The 26,613-nt window shown below is 47.0% G+C and overlaps 2 protein-coding genes across 2 annotated transcripts in view; one reads left to right on the top strand and one right to left on the bottom strand.

Annotated features, from left to right (window-relative positions):
- Positions 1-12,801, top strand: part of LOC144671424 (ras and Rab interactor 2-like) — a 40,420-nt gene extending 27,619 nt beyond the window's left edge. The window contains exons 7-11 of the mRNA XM_078533324.1: positions 736-1,455; positions 6,056-6,361; positions 7,718-7,849; positions 9,025-9,188; positions 10,845-12,801. Of these exons, the coding sequence (XP_078389450.1) occupies positions 736-1,455; positions 6,056-6,361; positions 7,718-7,849; positions 9,025-9,188; positions 10,845-11,153 (1,631 nt within the window). The 3' untranslated portion in view covers positions 11,154-12,801. The remainder of the gene's footprint in view (positions 1-735; positions 1,456-6,055; positions 6,362-7,717; positions 7,850-9,024; positions 9,189-10,844) is intronic.
- A 4,485-nt stretch (positions 12,802-17,286) lies between these two features.
- The window catches only part of kptn (kaptin (actin binding protein)), a 15,828-nt gene continuing 6,501 nt past the window's right edge, over positions 17,287-26,613 (bottom strand). The window contains exons 7-10 of the mRNA XM_078533112.1: positions 24,034-24,118; positions 22,167-22,302; positions 19,636-19,845; positions 17,287-18,464 (exon numbers count right to left, since the gene is read on the bottom strand). Coding sequence (XP_078389238.1) covers positions 18,273-18,464; positions 19,636-19,845; positions 22,167-22,302; positions 24,034-24,118 — 623 coding nt within the window. The 3' untranslated portion in view covers positions 17,287-18,272. The remainder of the gene's footprint in view (positions 18,465-19,635; positions 19,846-22,166; positions 22,303-24,033; positions 24,119-26,613) is intronic.

Here is a 26,613-nt window from a genome sequence, read left to right as displayed (position 1 = left end):
ATCAAAAGACTCAATGGCTGCTGAAGGCTATGGGGTCTAGTCACAATGGGTCAGGCAACATGGCAGTGTGGGGCAGGCTTGAAGGAGGGGGGAAAATGGTCTTTTCATGCCCGTCGTTTTTGTACGGTGCCATTCTGTAATGCGACTATCCAGTGACTTTGCTGCATTTTTGACAGGGCCAATCTGACAAGATGTTGCGCGTAGAGGAAGGTACATCTGGTGAAGGATGAGCTAGATGGGCTGATTGTGCCTCTTTGTCTGTCTCTGTGAAGCTGTTGGGCAAACCAGTTAAACTGGGGGCTTTTATCAGGTTGCCAGGGAAACCCGAATTACATAGCATGTACAGCACAGAAGCAGGCCATTCGGGCCAACTGGTCCATGCTGGTTGTTTGTGCTCCACACGCGCATAAGCTTCGACCTACTTATGAACATACAAATATACGAATTCGAAGCAGGAATTGGCCACCTTCATCTCAAACGGTCAATATAATTCCTTTCTTCCTCATGTACTTATCTAGCTTCCCCTTAAATGCTCTGTTTACCTCAACGCTCCCTGTGGTAGCGAGTTCCATATTCTCACTACTCTCCGCCTAAAGACGTTTCTCCTGAGTTCCCCTATTGGATTTATTTATTCCGCCCACATGTGGAAACATCTTCCCTACATCTACCCCATTGAAACCTTTTTCTAATTTTAAAGAGCTCTAACTATCCTGACCCCATGTGCTTCCTTTGAAGGTCCCGCCCAGAGTGTGGAGAAGAGCACGCCCTCCGAGAACACCGAGACAGCTTTGAGAAGGAAGAATTTCACACGGCGGGCGGCCTGGAGTTGGGGGGAAGACACAGAGTCCGACCTCCCCGAGCGGAAGGTCACGGACCAAGACCGGGCCAGGCCCCGGAGCACCGGGTCGGAGGTGGGAGCGCGGGACAGCTGCACACTGCCAGTGCACTACCGCGCCTCCTGGCTGGAGGGGGGCAATCAGGGAACGTCGTCGCGCCTCCTGAAATCCTGCTCGGAGACCTCCCTCTTCGCCTGCGACAGCCCGCCCCTCCCGCCCATTTCTGAGCTGGACTCGCTGTCGATCAGCAGCATGGAGGACGAGAGCGACCCCGTGGGTGCCCTCCAGAAGCAGCAGCAGAAGCGCCACTCAACCGGCCTGTCCGAAAAGGTCAGGTTCCGCCTTTCGGCCGTCGGCCACGCCTTCACCGGCCTCATGTCCACGGACCGGAGGATCAGGAACAAGATCACAGAGCTGGGGCAGGACAGGGGGTCTTATTTTGGGAGCCTGGTGCAAGGGTTTATCTCCTACGCCACGGAGAACAAGGACAAGTATGCCAGCAGCACCGAGATGCTGCAGGGGGTTTACCAGATGATCACCAGCCTCCGCCACTATCTGTGCCAAAGCTCGGAACTCACTCACATCCGGGACCAGTCAGACCATGAAGAATGTGATATAGGTAATCACCGTCAACGGCTTTACTTTGAATGTACATCGGAGAAACAGGCCATTCTGGCCAACTAACCTGTGCCAGTTCTTCCGCTGCTCTCAAGTCTCCCCTCATCCGTCCTCAAACGAATTAAGAGCAGGAGGAGGCCATTCAGCCCCTCGAGCATTTAATAAGATCACGACTGATCCGGTTGTGGCCTCGACCCCATATTCCGCCTACCCCGATAACTTTTGACTCCCTTGATAGTCAACAATCTATCTCCTTCTGCCTTAAAGATATTCAATTCTACCAGCTGCCATGGCAGAATTTGAACCCATATTCCCAGACCATGAACCTCGACCTCTGGGTTACCTAGTCTAGTAACATTACCACTAAACCACCGTCCGCCTTTAAATTTAAATTCTACCAGCTGATGTGGGATCTGAACCTGTGCCCCCACAGTATTAGCCTAAACCTCTGATTTTCCTAATCCAGTGACATTACTAACATGCCAGCATCCATTTATCCACTTTTTATGCCCTGGGTAAATGAGTTCATTGGCCAACCAAACTCTAACAGCACACCTTCCTATGTTCTCTTCAGTAGCTGCTTGCAATCAATAATGGGGAGAGACTGATGTAAGAATAAACAGTGATGGTTTATTGAGACATAGGGCAAAGCACCAGATCATATGTGCTCACTCAAAAACCTCCAGGACTAGACTTACAGTTGCCTGCACTGTACAGTGATTCGTCAGTGCTGTCACATGATCAGCACACTTGCATTCTCTTAAAGGGACAGGGTACCTCACTTTACCACACCACTTATCAGTAGAACCCTCAATTCCTCTGTCCCTTTAGATTCCCGTTAAATACATCTATGCTATCATTTCAACCACTTCCTCTGGTGGTGAGTTCCATCATCACTCTCTGAGAAAAGCTTCCTCTGAAATATCAATTTGGTGGCTATCTTATATTGATGCCTTCTAGGGAAACTTGCATTTATATCGCGTTTTAATGTAGTGAAATGTCCCAAGGCGTTTCACAGGATCGTTACCTGACAAAAATTGACCTCCAGTCGCATAAGTGATCACTAGACACCGAACCATATAAGGCGATATTGGAACAGGTGATCAAGAGCTTGGTCAAAGAGGTAGGCTTCTTAAGGAGCATCTTAAGGGAGGAGATAAAGAGACGGAGAGGTTTAGGGAGGGAATTCCAGAGCTTGGGGCCCAGGCTGCTGAAGGCACGGCCGCCAGTGGTGGAGCGATTAAAATCAGAGATGTGTAAGAGGCCAGAGTTGGAGGAGCACAGATATCTCGGTGGGTTGTGGAAAGTAACAGTGGCTGAACTTCAGAAGTGGTTTGGGACACCCTGAAATGCTATATTATCGCAAGTTCTTTCTTAACAGTATGTCTATCATTGGTTCTTAGATGATTCTGGCTTATTATCCCCAGCACTCTACCGTGTGCCTCATTTCCCTATGCATTCTTAACCTGCTCAGGAAAGGTCAGGAGGTTTAGAAGCAAACTAGAATCTCCCAATCTGGGTCCAATTCTCAAAACCACTTTCGGTGCAACCATTAAGACCTCTGGGCTAGGGCTGTGAAGCTCAAGACAGCAACAGAGTGTCTCCTAAGGCAAGGAATAAATGGTCAAACCTGTGCCACCCTTAACTTCCTCAGTCCACAAGATTTGATCCTTCGCCATGTCTGCTCTCTCTCAGGTGGGCACAAAAGATCCCACAGCAAGATTTTGAATCAACATCGCTAAAGGTAAAAAAGGCGATCTGGTCATTATCACATGACTGTGGGATCTTGCTGTGCACAAATTGGACGCTGCGTTTCCTACATTGCAACAGCGATTGCCACACCCAAAGTTCTTCCGTTGGCTGTAAAGTGCTTTGGGATGCCACTGAAGTTGTGAAAGGCGCTATATAAATGCAGGGCTTTCTTTCTGGGCGTAGGGGCATCTTTTAAGTGCCTGTCCTACTACCCTCGCAGTGGAGTTATTTATTTTCATGTGTGAGAGAGAATGGCAAGGGAGTAAACCGATTTCTGTTTTACTCATATCTTTTGGTTGGCTTTTATGGGAAATCACATGACAAGCAAAAAGCCAGTGTGGCCTTTTCACAGGGTTTATATTTATTTGAGCCCGTGCGTCAGCACCTGTTAAGTCTTATACAGTCAGTCAGCCCAGCTACAGAGACACTGGAGCTCGTGGTTTTACTTGAGGCAACGCCAGTGAACAGATAGAATTTGCTCGTTCATTCATTCACTTCCTGCTAACAAGCATCATCAGTCAGTCAGGCAGCCAAGCTCGAACCCTGAATTAATATTTAAATCGGGGGGTCGGAGGGGGGGGGGGTGTTGGGTGTTGCCAGAGCTCCAGGATTGCCTCCTGGCATCTACTGCCAGCATAAGCCACGGGAGAAAAATCACAGAGGAGAACGAGAACAACTTTTCAATCTCTTAAAACACGTTCGTCTGTTGGTTCTAAGAGTCTTGGGGTCGGGGTAGAGGAAAGGTCGGTTTGCTGGGCGGGCAGTTGGAGGCGGAAGGTCAAGTGACAACACCTCCAGGGAAACTTCCAACCAGAGTTGGCAACCCGAATTTAAGCCACCCTCCTCTCTGCTGGCCCGGTTGTGCAAAGTGTCGGATCCAAGGTGGCATTTAATTACAGAGGGCAATAAAATGGGCAGACGTTGTACAGACAATCAGAATCTTACAGCTTTTCAGGGACACAAGGGCATAAGAATTAGGGGCAGGAGCAGGCCATTCAGCCCCTCGAGCCTGCTACGCCATTCAGTAAGATATTGGCTGATCTGGTTGCGGTCTTAACTCTATTTTCCTGCCCGCCCTGTTCCCCATAATGCTTGTCGATCAAAAATCTGTCTAATTCAGCCCTGAATATATGCGATGGCCCAGCCTCCACTGCTCTCTGTGGAAGTGAATTCCAAACACTAACGACCCTCTGAGAGAAGAAATTCCTCCTCATCTCCTTCTTAAATGGGAGACCCCTTACTTTGAAACTCTGCCCCCCTCCTCCCCCCCACCGCCCAGTTCTAGATTCTCCCTCGCAGCATCCACCCTGTCAAGCTCTCTCAGGACTGTCTCAATAAGATCATCTCTCGTTCTTCTAAACTCCAAAGAGTATATGCCCAACATGCTCAACCTTTCCTCATAAGTCAAACCCCTTTACCCCAGGAATCAGCCAAGTGAATCTTCCCTGCACTGTTTCCAATTCAAATTTGTCCCTCCCTCCAGTGCCCTGTACAGCTGCAGCAAGACTTCCTTAATTTTATACTCCACTCCTCTTGCAATAAACACCCATCTCCCTGCCCAATTACATGGCGTACCTTGATTCATGTACAAGGACACCCAGGTCTCTCTGCACTGCAGCATTCTGTAGTTTCCTCCCCCGCCGCCAGTTAAATAATATCCTGGAGGAGAATGATTTGGTAATGGTTTTATTGCTTGTCTAGTAGCAGTGTTTAGAAATTGGTCACTTTTTGTGGTGAAATTCCACCTTCTGGCACACGTAACTGTATCTGATATTCATTCTCTGATTCTTTTTAAGGATCAGGCTAATCTCTTTTTTTGTCAAAAATTGCAAATTCTGGGTTTGATTGTTTGTTGCCAGATTTCTCTAATCTGTTTCAAATTCAATTCACAATCTCCGTTGCTTTGACAAGACTCCACCAGCCCTATATCCATAATCTATACCTTACCGATAACACTCTACAAAGACTACATTGAAGCCAGAATTTAAGCTTTGTTCCTAAGGCTCCACTCGATGCAGTTTAACAGCCATATAGTCCTGTTTGTAGTTTTTGCTGTTTCAACAACAACTTATATTTATATAGCGCCTTCGATGTAATACAACATCCTAAGGTGCTCACAGGAGCAGTATGACACTGAGCCACATAAGGAGATATTAGGTCAGATGTCTCCATGAAGGAGTCCTCAAGAGCTCAAGAAATAGGAGCAGGAGGAGACCGAATGGCCTGTCAAGTGTGCTCCGCCATTCAATTCGATCATGGTTGATCTCCCTGTGAGACCAAAAATCTGTCTATCCCAGCCTTAAATGTATCCAACGATGGAGCATCCACAACCCTCTGGGGCAGAGAATTCCAAAGATTCGCAGCCCTTTGAGTGAAGTAATTTCCCCTCAGCTCAGTCCTAAGTGATCGGCCCCCTTATCCTGAGACTGTGCCCCCGTGTTTTACATTCCCTGACCAGCAGAAACAATCTCTCAATATCTACCCCATCAAGCCCCCTTCTGAATTGTGTATTTTTCAATGAGATCGCCTCTCATTCTTGTAAACTCCAGGCAATACAGGCCCAATTCGCTCAGCCTCTCATCATTGGACAACACCCCTCATCCCAGGGACCAATTTAGTGAACCTTCACTTCCAACGCAAGTATATCCTTCCTTAGATATGGAGACCAAAATGGCAAACAGTAATCCAGGCGTGGTCTCGCCAAAGCAAAACTTTTTTTATTCTTGTACTCCAGTCCCCTTTCAATAAAGGCCAACATGCCATTTGCCTTCCTAACTGCGTGATGTACCTGTACGTGAACTTTCCTCCCAGAGAATGATCATGTGTGTGTGTGTGCATGTCTCTTTCAGACGCATCCATCGAAAAGGCTTTGCAGAAGTGCATTTTGAAGCCTTTGCGAGACCACATCTACTCCTGCCTCCTTGACTTCCACACCAAGGACGGCTCCCTGAAGAAGCTGAGGGACAACCAGCTGGTTCTCCAGTCCCAGAGCCTGGCAGAGCTGAGCGTGTCGGCTGACGTGCCTGACGCCGTGGGCCTGGAGAAAATCCAGCAGAAACTCAATGCCATGCACTCGTCTTACTGTCCCTGGAAGAAGGTGACCCAGCTCCTGAAGGCCTGCAAACTTATTTATGAAGCAATGTCTGCGACCTCAGGTGAGAAGCAACCGATGGGCTCTTTCTCAGATGAGCTGCCGTTTAAAACCAGATTCCAGCATGATGGACATTCCCTGGTTCAATTCCCAACGAAAGTGAAAGAATTCCCATTTCTTCAGCGCCTCAGAACATCCCAAAGACCAAGTACTTGAAAGAAAGTGGGATTAGGCTGGATGGCTCCTTGTGGGCTGGCAGAGACAGGATGGGCCAAATGGCCTCGTTCTATTAAGAATAAATTGGATAGATACATGGATGGGAGAGGTCTGGAGGGTTATGGACTAGGTGCAGGTCAATGGGATTAGCGGAATAATATTTCGGCACAGACTAGAAGGGCCGAATGGTCTGTTTTCTGTGCTGTAGTGTTCTATGGTTCTATAAATTGCTGGGATTCACAGCCAATGCAATGCCGTCACTGTCGCCATGTCAGAAACGTGGCATGCAATTTACATTTAGCAAGATCACACAAACAGCAATGTGATGATGAGCAGATAATGCGATTTTTTTTTAAATGATGCTGCTCGAGGGATAATTATTGACCAGGGCGGCGGGGAGAACTCCCCCGCTTTTCCTCGAAATAGTTCCATGGATCTTTTGTGCCCACCTGGGAGGGCAGACAGATTAATGGGCGCTGAGGGAGTGCTGCGCTGTCAGAAGTGTTGCCTTTCGGAGGAGACATTAACTCGCCCCTCAGTCTGCTCCACCAGGTGACAGTGAGTGGCCGCTATTTGACAGAAAAGCCGGGGGGGGATCTCTAGACAACATCTAATGAGTATGGAGTCACTGTGGATCTTGTCAAGGTGCTAAGAAGATGAATAGGAGGCAAAATGCCAGTTAACTAAGCCCATGATGTATTGATGGTCTATTCCTGTTTGGCTCGGTCGCCTTATCAGGTCAGAGAGGAATATCCCAGAGATTTTCCGGAATGTTTTGCTGGTTTCTATCACCTCTGGCAGCCAAATTTCTGCCAAAGTTACACTGGTGGAATGGGAAAACTTGAAAGGAAATTCCCAATGTTAAGTGTCTCAGAGGGGAGAAAACTCACTGGGCAGGATTTTCCAGCCCCCCCCCCAACGGCGGGTTCCCCCTCCGGTGGATGCGGAGAGCCAGCCAAACGTCCATTGACTTCGGCACTGGCAAATCCCGCCGGCAAGTCCAGACCGGAAAATCCCGCCCATTGCTCTTCCCACTCTTTCCAAAAGCTTGGCTGTGTTCCTGAGCGCTCATCCTCGCTTGATCCATTTCTGTAGTTGTTGGCATCTTATAATCCTCTCGGAGGTGTGTGATACCCTCCTCCTCCTACATGTCTGTTACCCGAGCCACTCTGTCATGTAACGTTACCCAATTTCGCTGTTACAGGGAAGCCCTACGGAGCTGATGACTTTCTACCGGTGCTGACCTACGTTCTGGCAAGCAGCAACTTGACAAACCTCTCCCTCGATGTGGAATACATGATGGAGCTTTTAGACCAGAGCCAGCTACAGGGTGAAGGTGAAGTGATGCCATCTTATCTCCTAGAGGAACAGAGCCACTTTATACCCCACTTCCGCATACAGTCCCCAGCCTTGCTTAAGTCCCTGATGGGCCTCTGATGCCCAAAGCTTCTCCTATTCCAGAATCCAAGATTTCACCAGGATAATGGTTAATTGCCAGGCCACAGGGAGTCATATATCCATAGGGCAAGTGTGGTGGCACCGACAGGCTTAGTAACAGTCTGTGCGGCCTTGTTTTCCTCCCAATGCATTCACCGCCAGCGCTGCATCCTGCTTTCCCTTTCCCTCCCTCCCCTTTCCCTCTCTCTTGCCCTCTTTCTCCTTCCTCACGATGCATTGTCCGCCAGCGCTGCATCCTGCTTTCTCATCCCCACCCTCCATTTTCCCTCTTTCTCCCTCCCTCCCACTGGGATATATAACCTTTGTCCAGTAGCGTAAAATGGATGATAGTGGGTTGGTCGCCCATTTTACCTCTCTCTCTACTTTTATTCCCAATTACCTGGGAATAGATGTATGGATTGTGGCCTAAAGTTTAATCAGTACAAAATACTTGGGTTTAAATGTAGAACTAGAGAAGACTTTTGGCCCAAGACCTAAGGTCTTGGCCTAGCATTACTGGGTCTTTAGTTAAGGCCTTGAATTTGGCATGTGTAGCACTTAAATATGAGTTACTTGGGCCTATGTGTTATAACCTCTACATAACTTTGTTAGGGGCTAATGTTTAAGACTTGACTCAAATCAGGCTTCTAATCAAGGCTTGAATTAAGTTTGAGAGGTTTTTTTATTCGTTTATGGGATGTGGGCATCACTGGCTAGGCCAGCATTTATTGCCCATCCCAGTGTCAACCACATTGCTGTGGGTCATGTAGGCCAGACCGAGCAGCAGATTTCCTTTCTTAAAGGGCATTAGTGAACCAGATGGGTTTTTAACAACAATCGGCAATGGTTTCATGGTCATCATCAGATTTTTAATTCCAGATTTTTATTGAAATACCCTGGGTCTCTGGAATATTAGTCCAGTGACGATACCACTATACCACCATCTCCCCCTAAGGCCTCAATTGTTGAATGGTTTAAAATAGAGCTCAGGGGCGGGGTCAACATTAGGTAGGATGAACTGATCCTCTTCCTGTTCTTAAAATTTTGTCTCCTCCTCATTTTTACACTATCTAGGTGGATATTATCTAATAACGATGTTTGGCGCACTCTACCACATCAGCAACTTCCAGCCCAGGCATATAACCCGACAGATGAGTGATGAGGCCAAGTCATCGCTCCGTCAGTGGAGAAGGAGAAGGACATTACACCATACCCAGTCAAAGAGGCGCTCGGCACAGGTTGGTACCACTGGCAGGGCTGGTATCGCCAACAGAAGTGGGGCTCCATGTACAATTATACAATAGCAACTTATATTTATATAGCACCTTTAACATAATGAAATGTCCCAAGGGGCTTCACAGGAGGGTTATCAAACAAAATATTACACCCAGCCACATAAGGAGATATATATATAGGGCAGATGACCAAAAGCTCGGTCAAAGAGGAAGGCTTTAAGGAGTATCTTAAAGGAGGAAAGCGAGGTAGAAAGGTGGAGAGGTGTGGGAACGGAATTTCAGAGCTTTGGGGCCCAGGCAGCTAAAGACACGGTCACAAATGGTGCAGCAATTAAAATTGGGAATGTGCAAGAGGCCAGAAATAGAGGAACGCAGCTATCTCGGACTGATAGGCTGCCCTGGAGCATCATTACTGGTAACCCGTCACCTCTGTGCTCACCAGCCTACATTGATTCCCAGCAACACCTCGATTTTAAAATTCTTATCCTTTGTGTTCAAATCCCCCCATCGCCCCCACCCTTTCCCTTTCTCTGAAGCCACCTCTAGGCCTACACAAACTCGCCGACAACTCTGCACTCCTCCAATTCTAGCCTCTTGCCAATTTTCAGTGTTCCACCATTGCTGGCGGTGCCTTCAGTTAACTAGGAGGTCCCAAACCCTTAAATTCCCTCCCTAAACAGACAGCCTAAGTGCTGGTCTCCATATTATAAGAAGGATATGTAGAGGCCCTGATTTACAAGAACAGATTTACGAGAATGATAACAGGACTGAGTGGTCCATCAGGAAAGGTAAAAGAGACTGGGGTCCTTTTTTCTGGGAAAATGAAGACTGAGGGGGTGACCTGTTAGAGGTCTTTACTATTATGAAAGAGTTTGATAGGGTAGATAGAGGAGATATGTTTCCACTTGTGAACAAGAGCAAAAACTGGGGGCCCATAAATAAATGACAGTCACTAACAAATCCAATCGGGAATTCAGGAGAAACCTCTTTACTCAGAGAATGGGGAGAACGTGGAACTCGCTACCACAGGGAGTGGTTGAGGTGAATAGTATAGATGGACTTAAGCTTGATCAACTCCTGAGAGAGAAAGCAATAGAAGGATATGTTGATAGGGTGATATGGAGAGAGGTGGAATAGGAGACTCATGTGGAGCATACACACCCCTTCATCAAGGGCCAATTCAGGTGTTGGAACTTAGGATAATCCACCTCATGAGGCCCAGTCAGCCCAACTCCATGTTTCTCACCCAGTGCCTGGGTTTTGCAGACCTGGAGTTTTGGAGAGTTGTTCCCTCGTTGGGAGAAAAATCCTAAATCTGAACACCAATAACATTAATACCAGGCATTTGAGATCTGCAGGGATTAATGGGAACAGATTGATATGCAGCCTCATGGTGAACCCCTAAGATGGTCCAGAGAAAAAAATTTGGACACTTGTGCACATTGTGAAAATTTGCACTGTAACCAACCCTTTACCCGCGGACGCACCGCCAAAGCTGATATCCGTCCTAAGGTGCCATCTGAGTCTCTCTATTGGCAAATGATGGGTTTAACCAGGCTTACAGTGAGTGAGAATGGCTAACCATTGGTGGTGTGAAAGTGTCAGGCCTGTAAAAGTCAGCGCTCTCCCTTACTCAGCCTTCTCCTTCTTGCCCTGTAGGATTTGCTCCACGTTTCTTTCCGGGAGCCGTGCGACAACCAGGCCACCATCCTGGCCCCTGCGCACATGAGCATGGTGGAGGTGAGGAAAGCGTGCGCCGAGAAGTTCGAAGTGCCGGACCCGGAGAACTACGACCTCTTCATGGTCAGGGGCGACTCTTACCAGCTGCTGGAGGAAGATTGCTACCCTCAGAAGGTCAAGGAAGAGCTGCGGCAGAAGGGGGAGTCGGCCTTCTATTTTGTGTATGGGCTCAAGGACAGAGACGAACTCCCCGAGACTTCATTGCAGGAAGAGTTGGCCGCTTCATGATAAATCACCTTGGGACTGAAACCCAGAGGGTTTATGTTGGCTGCTTTGCTTTAAAGTCCAAGAAATATTTGAGGCCAGGGTCACTTGGTAAACCTCTTGAGCTGTGATCTCCTGTTTCTGGGCAGAACCAATGGAACACAAGAATAGCAGACGGCCATTCAGCCCCTCCGGCCTGTTCTGCCGTTCTTATAGCTGATGTGTCTCACATATGATACATACCCCAGTCTTGGTAAAGCACTCCATCTTTTAAGAATCCTCTGTGTGGGTAAAGAAACCTTTTTCCTTCCCCTCGTTCTTCACGTGATAATCCTCAGTTTGTGCCCCCCTATTTACTGATCCACCAATTTCTGGAAACAACCATTCACTATTCACCTCATCAAAGTCCTTTGATCACCTCTACCAGATCCTGAACCTCCTCTGTCCCACCGAAAAGAGGCCCAATTTCTTGGGTCTTAGCGACATGATAATCCCTCATTTTTGGTATTGCTCCTGTGAATCTTCCTTGTCCAGATTTTACTGGATCTAATATCCTTCCTACAATGAAATACCCAGAATTGCAAACAATATTCCAACTCTGGGAGACTTGTACAAATCCAACATTGTTTTTAGAATGTGGACGTCGCTAGCAAGATTGACCATCCCTTAGTTGCCCTGCGAGGCTTCAGGGTAACTGTGTTGTGCGCTGGTGGTCAGATCGCTTCCAAAGGCTAATCATGTTTTGTGGGACTAGGCCATACTGGGTAGGTGGGAGGGCATTAGTGACCCAGTTGTTTTTTTTTTAAATCATTCAGGAGTTTAAGGTCATCTTTTTCTGATGAAGGTCCACAAAGGACCAGATTTTTCTTCTTCTGTCGGCCAAGTGCTACTGTCGAGCGAGGCTGAAGGATCATGTCTTTCAACAACTACTTGTATTCATGGTGTCTTTTTAATGTGGCAAAACATCCAAAGGGTGCTTCGCAGGAGCGTTACAAAACAAACTTTGGCACCAAGCCACTACATGAGGAGATATTGTGACAGGTGAAGAGAGTGGGCTTGAAGGGGCATCTTAAAGGAGGAGAGAGGGGCAGAGAGGAAATTCCAGACCTTAAGGCGTCAGACTGCTGAAGGCATGGCCGCCAATGGCGGAGCAAGTAAAATCGGGGATGCTCGGGAGGTCAGAATTGAAGGAGCGCAGAGATCACGGAGGGAAGTGGTGCTGAGGATTACTGAAGGGCGGGACCATGGAAGGGGTTGAAAACAATGTAGGTGTCACTTATCCAGGAGCTGTGGGGTGAGAGGTGAGCCGAACTTGGCCTTATCTCTGCTTCCTGTTCATTTAAATACAGCACCAACATCCCCGAGGCCATGAAAATCCTGTCCGATCTTAATTTATTTTGTTGCTTTAGAAGAAATATTTAGTCGCCATTTCTTTCTCGGAGGAGCCGCAAATTTGGAAGGTTCAGCTCCCCTACGTTAAGCAGAGACACTCCATATCTACTGGAGTGAAGGGTTCTTCACTGTTTCTCCATGTTGGAGTGTGCGTCAGTGATTATCTTCACCCCCAGCTGTCTACAGAACAAAGTTCATTCTTTTGAAAAATGTTCTTACCTATCTCAAAATTGTACCTCACAAAAACATGGGAAATGTGATTAAATTGTAAATGGAAATAAAAGTACCGATGTATATTGCACCGCGTCCCGATTTCATTCCATTGTCTCACGCCAAAAAAATTTTCAATATGGCAACTTGCGCCCGCCTGAAATAATTACAATCAGCTTGAAATTTCACGGTGTCTCTCGATCAGCTGCCAAAACTTTGGTGGGGTTTCCGTTTTCTGCAATTTGCCCAGGGCGTCTGCTTGAAACTAGAGTGGCTGATTAAGCAGGTCGCTATAAATATATCGATGGCTGGCATCCTTCCATCTACGAGATTTGACTGGAATACAGGCAGCCTCAGACCTTTGGTGCAGTCAGATGGGATCACCCGCTGCACTTCCTTTAATGGCTGAGCAAGCCGGTTCCGAGAGGTGAAGCCTGCCACGAGTGCCACGCGGGAAGTTGTCCCTCGCCGGTGGTGCGGGGTGGTTTCTGCTGACACCTTGTTTGCAGGGCTGGCAGCTGCTTTGAAGCTTCTGAGGCCGCATGCGATTGTGCAGCTCATCACCGCACCGAGAACTGTGCTCAGCCTCTGAGCCACCAGACCACAGTGTTGCTTAGGGTGTAGATTTTTTTTCTTCATTCTCTTATGGGGATGTGGGAGTCGCTGGCAAAGCCAACATTTGTTGCCCTTTCCCTCATTGCCCTTGAACTGAACATTTCAAAGGACCAGTTAGGTCAACCACATTCTGGGATCACATGTAGGCCAGACCAAACTCCTGCCCACAGCTGGTGTTGGCATTTGCATTGCTTGTCAGCTAGAGATTCCCGCTTGTGATTGATGTTGAGGGCTTTCCTGTCTCTTTTGACAGCATCCTTGAATCGGAGCTGGTCTCTCGGCATAGGTTACCTCCCCCTATAGCACATCCTTGGGGATGCAGCCAACTTCCATCCTGTGCCAATGCCCAAGCCAGCGAAGCCCCTCTTTGCTCGCATGCTTGGCATATTTGCCCTAGAAAGGATTGCTTCATTGGTGACTTTGTCTTTCCAAATGGTGCCAGGGATGTGTCGTAGCCACTGGAGATGGAAGTTATTGAGCCTTTAAATAGCAAAAGATATATTTCTGAAAAGAGAGATATGCTGTCAAAGCTTTTTGTCTTGCACTCATCAGGACAAATGCAAGAATATCAAATTTCAAACAATCACAAAAGTCTCCTTAGTATAAATCCACAGTTTCATGGTCACCATTACTGAGACAATCTTTCAATTCCCAGGTTTGATTATATTAATTTAAATTCCATCCACTGCTGTGGTGGGATCTGACCCAGTGTCCCCAGAGCATTAGCCTGGGCCCCTGGATTACTAGTCCGGTGACATTACCACAATGACACTATCGCTACTTATTTCTTTGTTAAAGGCACCATGTAGGTACAAGTTGTTGTGTAATTTACATATTAGAAAATATCTAAATAAAATACAGAAAGCATTATTTATATATTAAATTAGGTAAATCTAAAATTATGGGGAGATGTTGGCATAATGGTAACATCACTGGACTAGTGATCCAGGGGCCCAGGCTGACGTTCTGGGGACACGGGCTCAAATCCCACCACAGCTGGTAGAATATGAATTTAATGAATAAAATCTGGAATTGAAAGCTAGTCTCAGTAATGGTGACCATGAGACTATCATTGATTGTTGCAAAAACCCATCTGGTTCACTAATGCCCCTTTAGGGTAGGAAATCTGCTGTCCTTACTTGGTGTGACCCAATGTGGTTTGGCTTTTAACTATCCTTTGAAATGTTCAGTTCAAGGGCAATAAGGGATGGGCAACAAATGTTGGCTTTGCCAGCGACTCCCGCATCCCATGAAAGACTAAAGAAAAAATATCTACTTTAACCAACACTGTGGCCTGGCAGCTCAGAGACTCAGTACAGTGCTCAGTGTGGTGATGAGCTACACAATCCAAGAAGATTCCAACATCTAGGTGCACTCTGCATATCTGGTCTGATCAGGTGTCCCCTTACCCTGGAACGGTCAGCACTGTCATCCTCCTAGGTGCCCTCAAAATCAATTCAAACCAGTCGAACAAGTGAGAGAAGTCCAGCTCCCTTCACAATTTTAGTATTTGATTCATCAGATAAAGCACACTTACTCCAAACATACTGTCTGTCTCCACCCTGAACATCAGCCCACCACCTCCCCCTAACGTCATTTGGAAACTAAGATAAAAGCAAAACACTGCGGATGCTGGAAATCTGTAAAATCTCAGCAGGTCAGACAGCATCTGTGGAGAGAGAAACAGAGTTGACCTTTCGAGTCCATGTGACCCTGGTAGCTCTGAAGAAAGGTCATACGGATTCGAAGCATCAACTCTTGTTTCTCTCTCCACAGATGCTGTCAGACCTGCTGAGTTTTTCCAGCATTCCCCATTTGGATAAATGTTGGTTTACAGGAACCCCCTGGCCTGTTTGTTTAAATTGGGGATGCCTGTGATCACTTATTCAGATCCCAGACAACTGTTACTATCTAGTCCCCATGGTTCTAGTGGCCTGTAACATTGGGGTTGGGTCTATAATTTATCACGTTAGATTCAGTGCCCCTGTTGGAGGATGGTAGCAGACTAACCGGCTATGGTTCTAGAGATTCCAACTACAATGTGAACAGGCGAGGACAGAACTGTGATACCCCCTACAGTCAAATAACTACTGCTGATCCCCCATTAGCTGTATGCACACACTTGGTAAGCCACTTGGGTGTGGGGCGGGGGGGGGGGGGGATAAATTATCAGTAGGCAGCCAGGACATAAAGAGCCAGCTGTTAGGAAGAATCAATGCCTTGGAGAACAGAGAGGAGCGAAAATGGAGATTAAAAATAGGAGTGGGACTTATACACAGGGTTTTACCGTAATACTCAAATTACTGTAAATCTCATAACATTGCTCAATATGTAAATTCTTTGTTAGCTTTATTGGTCATACTGATGCCCTAGAGTGACTTTCTGAAAATATAAAAAGCACAATTTTGAGCAAGTTTGCCTGTTTCTTCAAACTGCAATGCTCTCAGCTTCTCCGTCGTCTCCCTCTTCCGCTCCCCACCCAAACCCCAGTCACCACTTCCTCTTCAAACTGGGAGAGTTGGCAGCTGTATTCTGAGGGCTGAGTCCACGCCCGTTAGAAGGCAAGACTACAGCTCTTTCTCTCTCTCTCTCGTGCTTCAGAATGGTAACACTTCACCCACGTTACCACCTGGAACACAACGCAACCCAGTGCCAGTGCTGAGGGAGTGCCGCACTGCCGTTTTTCAGATGTGATGCTAAATTGAGGCCCTGTCTGCCCTTGTGGGTGGGCGCTAAAGATCCCGGGGCACTATGTGGAAACAGAGCAGGCGAATTATCCCCGGTGTCCTGGCCGATATTTATCCCTCGGTCAACATCAATAAAAAAAAACAGATGATTTGGCCATTATCACATTGCTGTTTGTGGGAACGTTCTGCGTGCCGTGTATGTTTTCAAGGAGTTGTTAGATATAGCTCTTGGGGCGAAAGGGATCAAGGGATATAGGGAGAAAGCGGGAGCTTTGTGTTGGATGATCAGCCATGATCATAATGAATGGCGGAGCAGGCTCGAAGGGCCGAATGGCCTACTCCTGCTCCTAGTTTCTATGTGCAAACTGTTGCCGTATTGACTGCATTACGTCAGTATGTACTTCAAAGCAGCATTGAACTGGCCACGAAGTGTTTTGGAACATCCCAAGGTTATCAACGATGCTTTGGAAATGCAAGACCACCTCTTTTTAAAAGCTCGTTTCAGCTGAAGTAGAATTTGTATTTTTTAACAAGGGCAAAATCCAAATTTCCTGGGGCAACGCAGCTTGGAGGGTTGGCGGGGTGGGGGGGGGCAGTGGCGAGAGGAGGATACTGGATCATATCCTTGCCCCTTGCATCAGGAAAGCCTTTTCCGTTTTGCTAAAGGAATCATATGACATTATTTACGTCTCTTACGTGTGCGCTTACAGAAGGCTGAATTAATTCCACTCTCCCCCTGCCCAGAGAATAACAACCTTTGGACTAAAGCAAAGATTCAATGGTCCGTTAATCTTGCTCAGTTCTAGGTGGAGCTTTGCATCGGGACAAGAGACCTGAGGGCATTAAGGGTTAGACGATCAAAGGTGGGTGGCAGGAGTGAAGGGATAAATCAGGCATGACCTAACTGAATGGCCAAACAAGCTCAAGGGGCTGAATGGCCTCCTCCCATTTCTATGGGGACAGTGAGCCTTTGCAAAGAGCGGCATGTCCATTACGATGAAAAACTGCGCCATCTGCTGCTGGGAGAATAGGGCACAGCTCGGGGGAAATAAATATCACACTAGCGCAGGCTGGCAGCGCCCGTGGTCTCCGCTGACTGCAGGTCCAGTCCTGAGCAGCCCCTCGGCCACTCCCAAACACATTTCAGACACAAAACCTTCCATAAACTGATTGCATTTTAAATCTCATGGTTGAAAACATGTGCAAATTCCAAATCTAATATTTTTTGTTGCAAAATATCAAGATTTAGGATTAATTATTTTTTATTAAGCATCACACGTTAACAGGATAAATGTTATTTCTAAAACTTTAATAACAAAGGAATAACTTGCATTTCATGATTTCAGGATGTCCCAAAGTGTTTGAATGATTTTTTCTTTCTTTGGTGTAGAATGACAGCAGGCAATTTCCACACAAACTTCCACCAAACAGCAATATGATAATCTGCTTTCAGTGATGTCAGTTGAGAGATAAATATTGGTCCAGGACAGAGGAGAACTCCCACACTCCTCCTCGAAATAGTAGCTGTGGGATCTTTTACGTCCACCTGAGGGGGCAGACGGAGCCTCGATTTAAAGTCTCCTCAGCGCCTGCGGCAGTGCAGCACCCGCGGCAGTGCAGCACCCGCGGCAGTGCAGCACCGGGGGCTGTCGTGTTCGATGTTGGTGCTCGTTCTCTTGGGTGGGACTTGCACCCGCAATCTCGAGTGCCTGTTGAAAGTGCAATGGTTACAGCTCCCAAAACTGTGGAGGAATCAAAACGTGCAGCAACTTCATTCAGAAAGACAAAGAGGTGGGAAAATGTGGATATTTAAAAGCTGCCCTGAGGCACTGTGGAGCTGTGGGCCACAGCTTCAAGCTCGGTAACTGTCGAGGTAAAATAACTCGTCGGAATACAAGATGGGAGATTAGAAATTATTTTCCGCTCGTCAACCTCGATGACCTCCCTGTGAATCTCTTCCACAATTTCTCGCTCTCATCTTCAGCCACCTTGGTAACTTTGGCAGGGTTGAGGCTTCACATGGTGTGGAATGGAAGGTTGGACAGTTTAATATCCACCCCCACCCTCTTGTCCTGCTAAGCTCCTCCAAACACAAGGGGCGGCAAACTCGCCCTCCTCCCTTAGCAGTTTACAAATGCTGCTTTTGTTTCGAAGAGTGATCGAGGGCGTCTTGTCGAGCGGTGCAAAAGTGAGATAAATCTGAGGGGAGAAGTGGGGGCAAATTAAAGTGGGTTTCACCTCAGCCGTTGCATTCAGCCACCTCCTCCTGAACAGTCCTCGCAAAACTCTCTGGACCTTCCATCGCCTGCGTTTCGGCCTCAGGCTCATCGAGCTCCACACCTGCCAGGCTCTGTGACAAACTCTTCTCCAAAGCCGACACTCTGGAGCGAAGCCTCTGCAAGACCAGGCTGGCTGTCTGGGTTAAGCTATGCTGCAACACACAACAGGCAGACCATTTTTAAACGTTGCTTTTCAAGAACATCACCGATGTCCATTTTGCTGCTCGTCGTCAGAGGTGGGGGGGGAAAGTTAAACAGCTGGGCTAAGAAAGGGTTAAATTATGAGGGCGGACAGGAAGAGACCGTTCAAGCCTGTTCCACCATTCAATTAGATAACGACTGATCTGTAATCTAACACTTAACTATCACAAACTAAGCTTGTATTCCCTAGAGTATAGAAGATGAAGGAGGTCTAATCAAACTGTTTAAGATAATTAAAGGAGATTTGGGATAAACTATTTTCTCTTGCTGGTGGGGCGGGGGGGTGGTGGCCCAGAACAAGTGGCTAAAGTTAGAGTTAGGCTGTTTAGAAGTGATGTCAGGAAGCACTTCTTCACACAAAGGGGAATGGAAATCTGGAACACACTTCCCCCCCCCAAAATGCTATTGGGGCTGCGGGCAGCAATGAAAAATGCCCACATTTACCCATCCCTAATTGCCCTTGTTCGGAGGGCACTTAAGAGTCAATGTGGGTCTGGAGTCACATGTAGGCCAGACCAGGTAAGGACGGCAGATTTCTTTCCCTAAAGGGCATCAGTGAACCAGATGGGTTTTTACGACAATCGGCAATGGTTTTTTTTTTTAAAATTGAATTCAAATTCAATCATTTGGATTCGAACCCGGGTCCCCAGAGCATTAGCCTGGGTCTCTGGAATACCAGTCCAGCGACAATACCACTGTGCCACTGCCTTCCTTGAGGGTAACAGAAGTAGGACAGGTAGGTGGAGTTAGTATCCACATCAGCCGTGAGCTAATCGAAAGGCGGCACAAGCTCGAGGGGTCGAATGGCCTCCTCCTGTTCTGATGTGTCTCCCATCTAAAGGCCACTGCAGCAGTCAAGGATGAGACAACGTCAATCAAAGACTTGATGCCCATCTCCCTTATATCTCTCTTGCTCCCAGTGCAAATGTAGCTAAAAGAATGTAGAATCCAAGAACTTATAGCCCTGGCGTGAGGCCTTTCAGCCCATCGTTTCTGAGCCAGTGCTAGTCCTCTTGGATGAGACCATCTCCCTTGGGAAGAGAGGGTGTTTGGTGGCGAAATAAGCAGCTGATGGCCTTGCTGAGGCGGGGTCAGGGGGTGGGAGGAAAGCACATGGTTTACCTGCAAAATATGCAGCCCCTTCAAGGACTCGACAGTGAGCTCACAGAGACCATCACAAGTGAGGTCCACGTAGGCCATGGACAGCAGGGGGCTTTGGAAACTTCTTCTCCACAGGAGCCGGAATTCCCCTCGAAGTCGGGGGGCAATTCCTGATTCCACAGCCTCTGGGTCTGGAGCCCCCCCGGCGCAGGATTTGTAGCAGAGTAACTCCTGCCAAGGGAAAGAAAAACAGCTCAATTAAAAAAAAATCAGCCCTTGGTGAGGTTGCCAACTCCGGATGGACATTTTCCTGGAGCTTTTATCACATGACCTTCCAATCACCACCCCACCCCCCCACACCCCTGCACTTGTGCCATTGGTCACCTGACATTCCATCATCACAGCAACCCGCCCACCCAGCCAATCGGAAAGCAAACGGTCTCTTCAATCCCTGATTGGAAGGTTCTTAACTGCCAGTCAAACAGCCTTTTTCTGGCTCCCACTTCCAATGCATTTGGAGGTGTCAGCTGTGGCTCAGTTCATAGCACCCTCGCCTTTGAATCAGAGGGTTGTGGGTTCATGTCCCACTCCCGGAAACCAAGAACTGTGATTGTACTCGAAAGAAGTTGCAATCTGCGACTGTTGATAACTCGAAAGAGTTTCCAATGCATTTGGAGGTGTCAGCTGTGGCTCAGTTCATAGCACCCTCGCCTTTGAATCAGAGGGTTGTGGGTTCATGTCCCACTCCCGGAAACCAAGAACTGTGATTGTACTCGAAAGAGTTGCAACCTGTGACTGTTGGTAACTCGAAAGAGTTTCCAATGCATTTGTAAATAAACCAAAATGCTCAAGGAGATTGGAAATAAAACACAAATAGTGATGATAAAAGTGAGATACTGCGGATACCAGAAATCTGAAATGAAAACAGAAAATGCTGGAAAAACTCGGGTCTGACACCATCTGTGGAGAGAGAAACAGTTAACGTTTCGAGTCCACATGACCCTTCTTCACATAGTGACGATCTTACTCCTGGGATTTTGCTCGCAACTGTGCCCTGGAAATTAATCTACAATTCCTGGAGACTCCAGGCCAGTCCTGGAGGGGTTGGCAATCTTGGAGCTTACTGGTGTTGTCTCCCTGCATCATCTTCAACAGAGAGAGTTGGATCCGTTCCTGACTGGAGCGGAGATCACGCCAGAGTTCGAGAGCTGAAAGCCTGGGAGAATTGTGCAGACGTACAGTATCACTGCTATATCTGGAGAAATTGATAATCTCATCTAGATAAGTCTGTGATAGGAGGAGGGGACATTTGGCCTATTTGGTTCGAAATCCAGGATGCTCCATTTGCCCACAGTGTAGACAATCCGCCAGTTGACTTATTTACTGTGTTTAATAGTTAGCAAGATCCATTGTTAAATGCAAGCTGTTTGGATTGCTGGACTTACTAAAGAACCCGCGAACAAGCTCGAATAGGTCCAGACACAAGAACCGAAACCGATCCTTGGCAACGCTTACCAAAGTTACTCTAACACAATCAAACAACTGAATATATGCTCCCTTGCTGAAAGGTGAAAAAAACTGTCTGGACTTTGCTGGAAAACTCTTGAACCCCACCTCCCATTGCCACAACCACTTGAATGTAAACGTGCGATGGAATTAAGGAGAAGAGACATGATTCTACAAACAAGATACAGAATGAATAGTCTATGAGACAACACGATCCCCTCCTTTATAAAACTCAAATAGGATGTAAATGATTGAGAAATTAATGAGCTCAACTTGGCCACAATATGATCCATGGACTTTAATACAAAATGCAGAGTGCAATAGACCCTTTCATTTTTATTCTGTAAATTAAGCAGACCTGATTGGCAAGTGGACTCTGAATGGTAGAGGCACTGCCATGGAGTTCATTACTTGCATTCTCCATGGCAACGCCTCTACCAATCAGAGTCCACTTGCTAACGTACAGTATAGATTGTTTTCCCCTTATATGGGTATTCTTGCAACGTGTCCTGATGAGTGCAAGACGAAAAGCTTCGACATGTCTCTTTATTCAGCAATATTATTGTACACTTTATTTTTATTTATAGACAATGATTATCTATAACTGTTACGAATTATAATTACTTGTTTCATTTGTAATGTCATCACAATTCGGTACCTGCCGCACTGATGATTTTTCAATGAAAATTCACCTCCCTCTTTCACATAAGAAGTGTCATCATTCTGCAATCATGAAGCAAGTCTAGGTGGCAACACAACAGTAACAATGTGCATTTATATAGCACCCTTAACATAGTAAAGGCCCCAAGGCGCTTCACAGGAGTATCATCAAACAAATTGCAACACAGAGGAGCCATTAGGACACACTGGTCAGAGATGTATGTTTTAAGAAGCATATCAGAGGAGGAGAGAGATGGAGAGGTTAAAGGGAGGTGGATTTTCAGAGCTTTAGGGCTCAGGCAACTGAAGACACGGCCACCAATGGTGGGGTAATGGATATCGGGAATGTGCCAGAGGCCAGAATTGGAGGCCATTTAGTTCCTTACCTGCCCATAGGTGCCAAGCAGAACTTCCTTCACTCCGTCGAAGTCTACATCGGTTACCAGCGCACAGAGGACACTGTCGTATTGATCACTCTCTGGCAGAATGGCCTGGTCACTGAGGCCATTCTTCAGCACGTCCCTGCAATTAGAAAGGATGGGAAGTCAACATGGTGGCACCTTAAAAGCAGGAGAGTCTGAGGAAGTGGGGCCAGAGCCCATTACTTGGCTGTGAGTTTGTTCCCACAGGCGCCTCTCACCATTTCGTACCCTTAAGCTCAACCCACCCAAAACAGTGCTGCCTGCACCCTTGCTCACACCAATTCCTTGTTCAGCTCCTGCACTCACCACCTACATCGGCTCTTGGTCCAGTGACACCTCATATTTAAAATTCACAGCTTTGCTTTCAGATCCTTCCATGATCTCACCCTCTCTCTATCTCTGAAATCTCCTCCAGCCCTACAACCCTCCGGAGATATCTGCGCCCCCTCCAATTCTGGCCTCTCCCCGGTTTTAACTGTTCCGTTATCAGCGGCTGTGCCTTCAGGTGCCTGGGCCCCAATGCTCTGCAATCCCCGTCCTAAACCTCTCCGCCTCGCTCACTCTCTTCCTTTAAGGCGCTCCTTAAAATTGACCTCTTTGATCGAACCGACCCTGATATCTCTAGGTGGCTCCATGTCAATTTGTCTTTGGTTTACAAGACCGTGAAGCGCCTTGGAATATATTGCTAATCTGAAGGTGCTACATAAATGCAGACTGTTGTTTTTGTACCCAGTGTCCCTGAATGTGCCCACCCAACAAACCTGGGCGGGCTACTGGACCTTGAGCGAGCATCTCGCCTAACATCCATGTGGCAACAACAACTTCCATTTACATAGTGTCTTTAACGCAGCAACACGTCCCAAGCAACGCTCCCTCCGAGTTGCCCACAGGCCACAGGCAAGTCAACCCTTTAATTTACCACGCTTGCACCGCTGCATTAAAAAAATAGATTTAAAGGGGCTGCAGCACTTAAACAAATGGCCCACGCGTTCAAAAAAAAAGGTTGGAGGGTAAATTGGGCCCAAGGCGCTTTGCAATTGTCCTGAATGGTACTGGACTCCTGTATTCCTGAAGATATTGGGCACAGAAGAAAAAGATTCGTGAGAATGGTTCCAGCAACGAGGAACTTCAGATATGTGGATAGACTGGAGAAGTTGGGGCTGTTTTCCTTGGAGAAGAGAAGGTTGAGAGGAGATTTGATAGAGATGTTCAAAATCATGAGGGGTCTGGACAGAGTAGATAGGGACAAACTGTTCCCAGTGGTTGAAGGATGGAGAATGAGGGGGCACAGGTTTAAGATAATTGGCGAAAAGAATCAATCGCGACAAGAGGGGGAAACTTTTTCACGCAGCGAGTGGTTAGGATCTGGAATGAGCTGCCTGAGAGCGTGGTGGGGGCAGATTCAATCGAGGGAACTCAAGAGGAAAAGAAGTTGCAGGGTTACGGAGCGAAGGTGGAGGAATAGCACGAGGTGCATTGGTCAGTCGGAAAGCTGGCACAGACACAATGGGCTGAATGGCCTGCTTCTGTGCCATAACCATTCTGTGATTCTGTGACATCGGGGTTGGGGGTGGGTTGGTGTGGGTAGAAGGGGGAACTTGTGGGTTCCTGAAAAATGTCGAGTGATGTGCTGTGAGCAGCAGTGAAACCTTGGAGCTTCCTTGTTAGGGAGTTAAAGGAGGAATTTCCCAGCAATTTTACTGTGAGATTAGCCACTATATATTGGGTTCCCCCCGGCAATCAAGAGCATTGGCGATGGGCAGTAATGGTGCCCAAGGTGGCGTGGTCAAGGGCGGGCATCTTTTTCTACCACCAAGACTTAACAACTAACCTGTAAACAACTGAGAGCTCGATTGTGGAGGTCACCAGCAGGTTATAGTCCTCTAAAGAGTCGCTACCTTCACCAGTGTCAGGACCTGCACCAATTAGACAGAGAGAAAAACAAGGCTTGAGGGATTTGAATAGTTTACTCTTGAAAGTGGCCATATTTCCAATGCAGTGCAAAATTGCTGAAAAAGAGAGGCAAATGCTGTAGATGCTTCTGGTCTTGTGCTCATCAGGACAGATACAAGAATGGCAAATTTCAAAGGGAGCAACAATTTATACTGCTTGAGAAAAGGGTGCTGACTGGTTGCCAGGTCAACTCTGATTGGTCAAGGTGTTGCCACGGAGAATGCACCAGGGAACTATTGTCCCCTATGCTTTCCTTTAATTGAAAATAAGGCCCCATGCCTGGACATGGTCTTTCTCCTTACAGAGGACAGTTCCCCGCGCATGAATATATCCAATGGCTACATCTTGAGCAATCAGAGTCAACTTGCCAACCAATCAGCAGCTTGTTCTCATGCAGTATAAATTGTTGCTCCCTTTAAAATTTGGCATTCTTGCATTTGTCCTGATCAGTGAAAAAAATTTCGACAGCACGTTTCCTTTTTCAACAATACTCAAGCTCCATACTGCCAAGCGACTATTTACAACAACAATCTGAGGGGTTAGAGAACGTGGCCTGAGCCACTGGAGACTGTGCTGCAGGCGCCATAAGTGAAAAGTGAACTAAGACACAAAAAAAGAAAACTTGCATTTCTATAACGCCTTTCACAGCCACAGGGTGTCTGAAAGTGCCCCACAGTCAATGAAGTGTATTTGAAGTCTAGCTGTCTTTGTCGGCAACCAATTTGTGCACAGCATGGTCCCACAATATGGTAGCGACCAGGTAATCCTGTTTTCGTGATGTTGGTTGGAGAATAAACATTGGCCAGGAAACTGGGGAGAATTCTCCCGCTCTCCCGCAAAATAGTGGCAGTCGGGTCTTTTATATCCACCCAAGGGGCAGATTGGGGCCTCAGTTTAAACTCTCACCCAAATCACGACACCTCAAAAATGCCTTTTTCACCAACATTTGCACTATAATCCTGAGGTTATCTAGGGAGGGGGGGTACACTTTGTGGCCTGATGTAACCTAACACACAAACAGCTGGGGATTGGCGCTCTCCAACCCTCACTGGGTCCACCTTCCTCCATCTTCCACCCCTAGATCCCCTTTCCTCCATCTTCCCTCCAGATCCACCTTCCTCCATCTTCCCCCCCTACCCTGGATCCACCTCCCTCCATCTTCCCTCCAGATCCACCTTCCTCCATCTTCCCCCCCTAACCTGGATCCACCTCCCTCCATCTTCCCTCTGAAGAGAGCCGCTCACTTGGTCAATGGTGGCAGAGGGAGGAAATTAAAGGAGAAAAGGTACCATTCTACAAATAAAATATAGAACGAATAGACGATGAGACAGCCCAATCCCTTACTTTATAAAACTCAAACAGGATGTAAATGACAGAAAGAACATGTGTATACATTGCGCCTGTTTCAGCTAAACAAAATAAGTGACAGCCATTCGCTGACTCATTCCTCAGGACAAAGCCTTGACCAATCAGGGTCAAGCTGCTTGGTTTAAATTTCAACAATGCATGGCAGTTAACTGTCAACCATCATCAGTGGTGCATTCTCCATGGCAACGCCACTTGCCAAACCATCAGCACTCTCTTCACATACAGTATAAATTGTTGTTTTTGCTCTTATATTGGTGTTCTTGCGAGTGTCCTGATGAGTGCAAGACGAAAAGCTTCGACATGTCTCATTTCTCAGCAATTCTCAAGTTCTGTACCACCAAATGATGACTGAGAATTTAATGAACTCAACCTGGCGACATAGGACCTATGGACTTCAACACAAAATGTAGAGTGCAGTAGGCCTTTCGTTTTTATTCCGTAAATTAAGGAGATCTGCATTTGGCAACGTATTGTAATTATTTGTGTACAGAAATGATCATAATTGTGCAATTCTTTTATTATTTTAGGGTTGGTTTTATTTTTATTTTAATGATTGTCTATGACTGTGTTTTGAATTATGATTAATTGTTTTATCTGTTATCATCACAATTCAGCATCTGCCACTGGGATGATTTTTCAATAAGCCAATTATCTATCTAACCAGTGATCTTCCGTGAATCACGCAATGCTGTGTGTTTGTCTACATGGAATTGTCATTCCAACTCTACCTTCCCAAGTTTTCTCCGAATTGCCAAGGAGTAAAACCTTGTACAAGATGCTCGAAAGGCTGGGACAATTGCTTTAGGTATTTGTGATTACTTGAATTCATTCTGTGCTGAGCAGAGTGTTAGGTGCAAGACCCAATCTTCACAGAACGGTTACAGCACAGAAGGGGGCCATTCAGCCCGTCGTGTCTGTGCTGGCTTCGTGAGGGAGCAATTTACCCACTGCCACTTCTCTACCTTCTCCCCATAGCCCTGCACATTCTTCCTTTGCAGGTAGTAATCCAATTCCCTCTTGAATGCCTCGCTTGAACCTGCCTCCACCACACTCTCAGGCAGTGCATTCCAGGTCCTAACCACTCGCTGCA

The sequence above is a fragment of the Cetorhinus maximus genome, chromosome 32 (genome assembly GCF_964194155.1).
Source record: "Cetorhinus maximus chromosome 32, sCetMax3.hap1.1, whole genome shotgun sequence".
NCBI classification, from domain to species: domain Eukaryota; kingdom Metazoa; phylum Chordata; class Chondrichthyes; order Lamniformes; family Cetorhinidae; genus Cetorhinus; species Cetorhinus maximus.
This window is presented reverse-complemented; position numbering and strand designations above follow the sequence as displayed.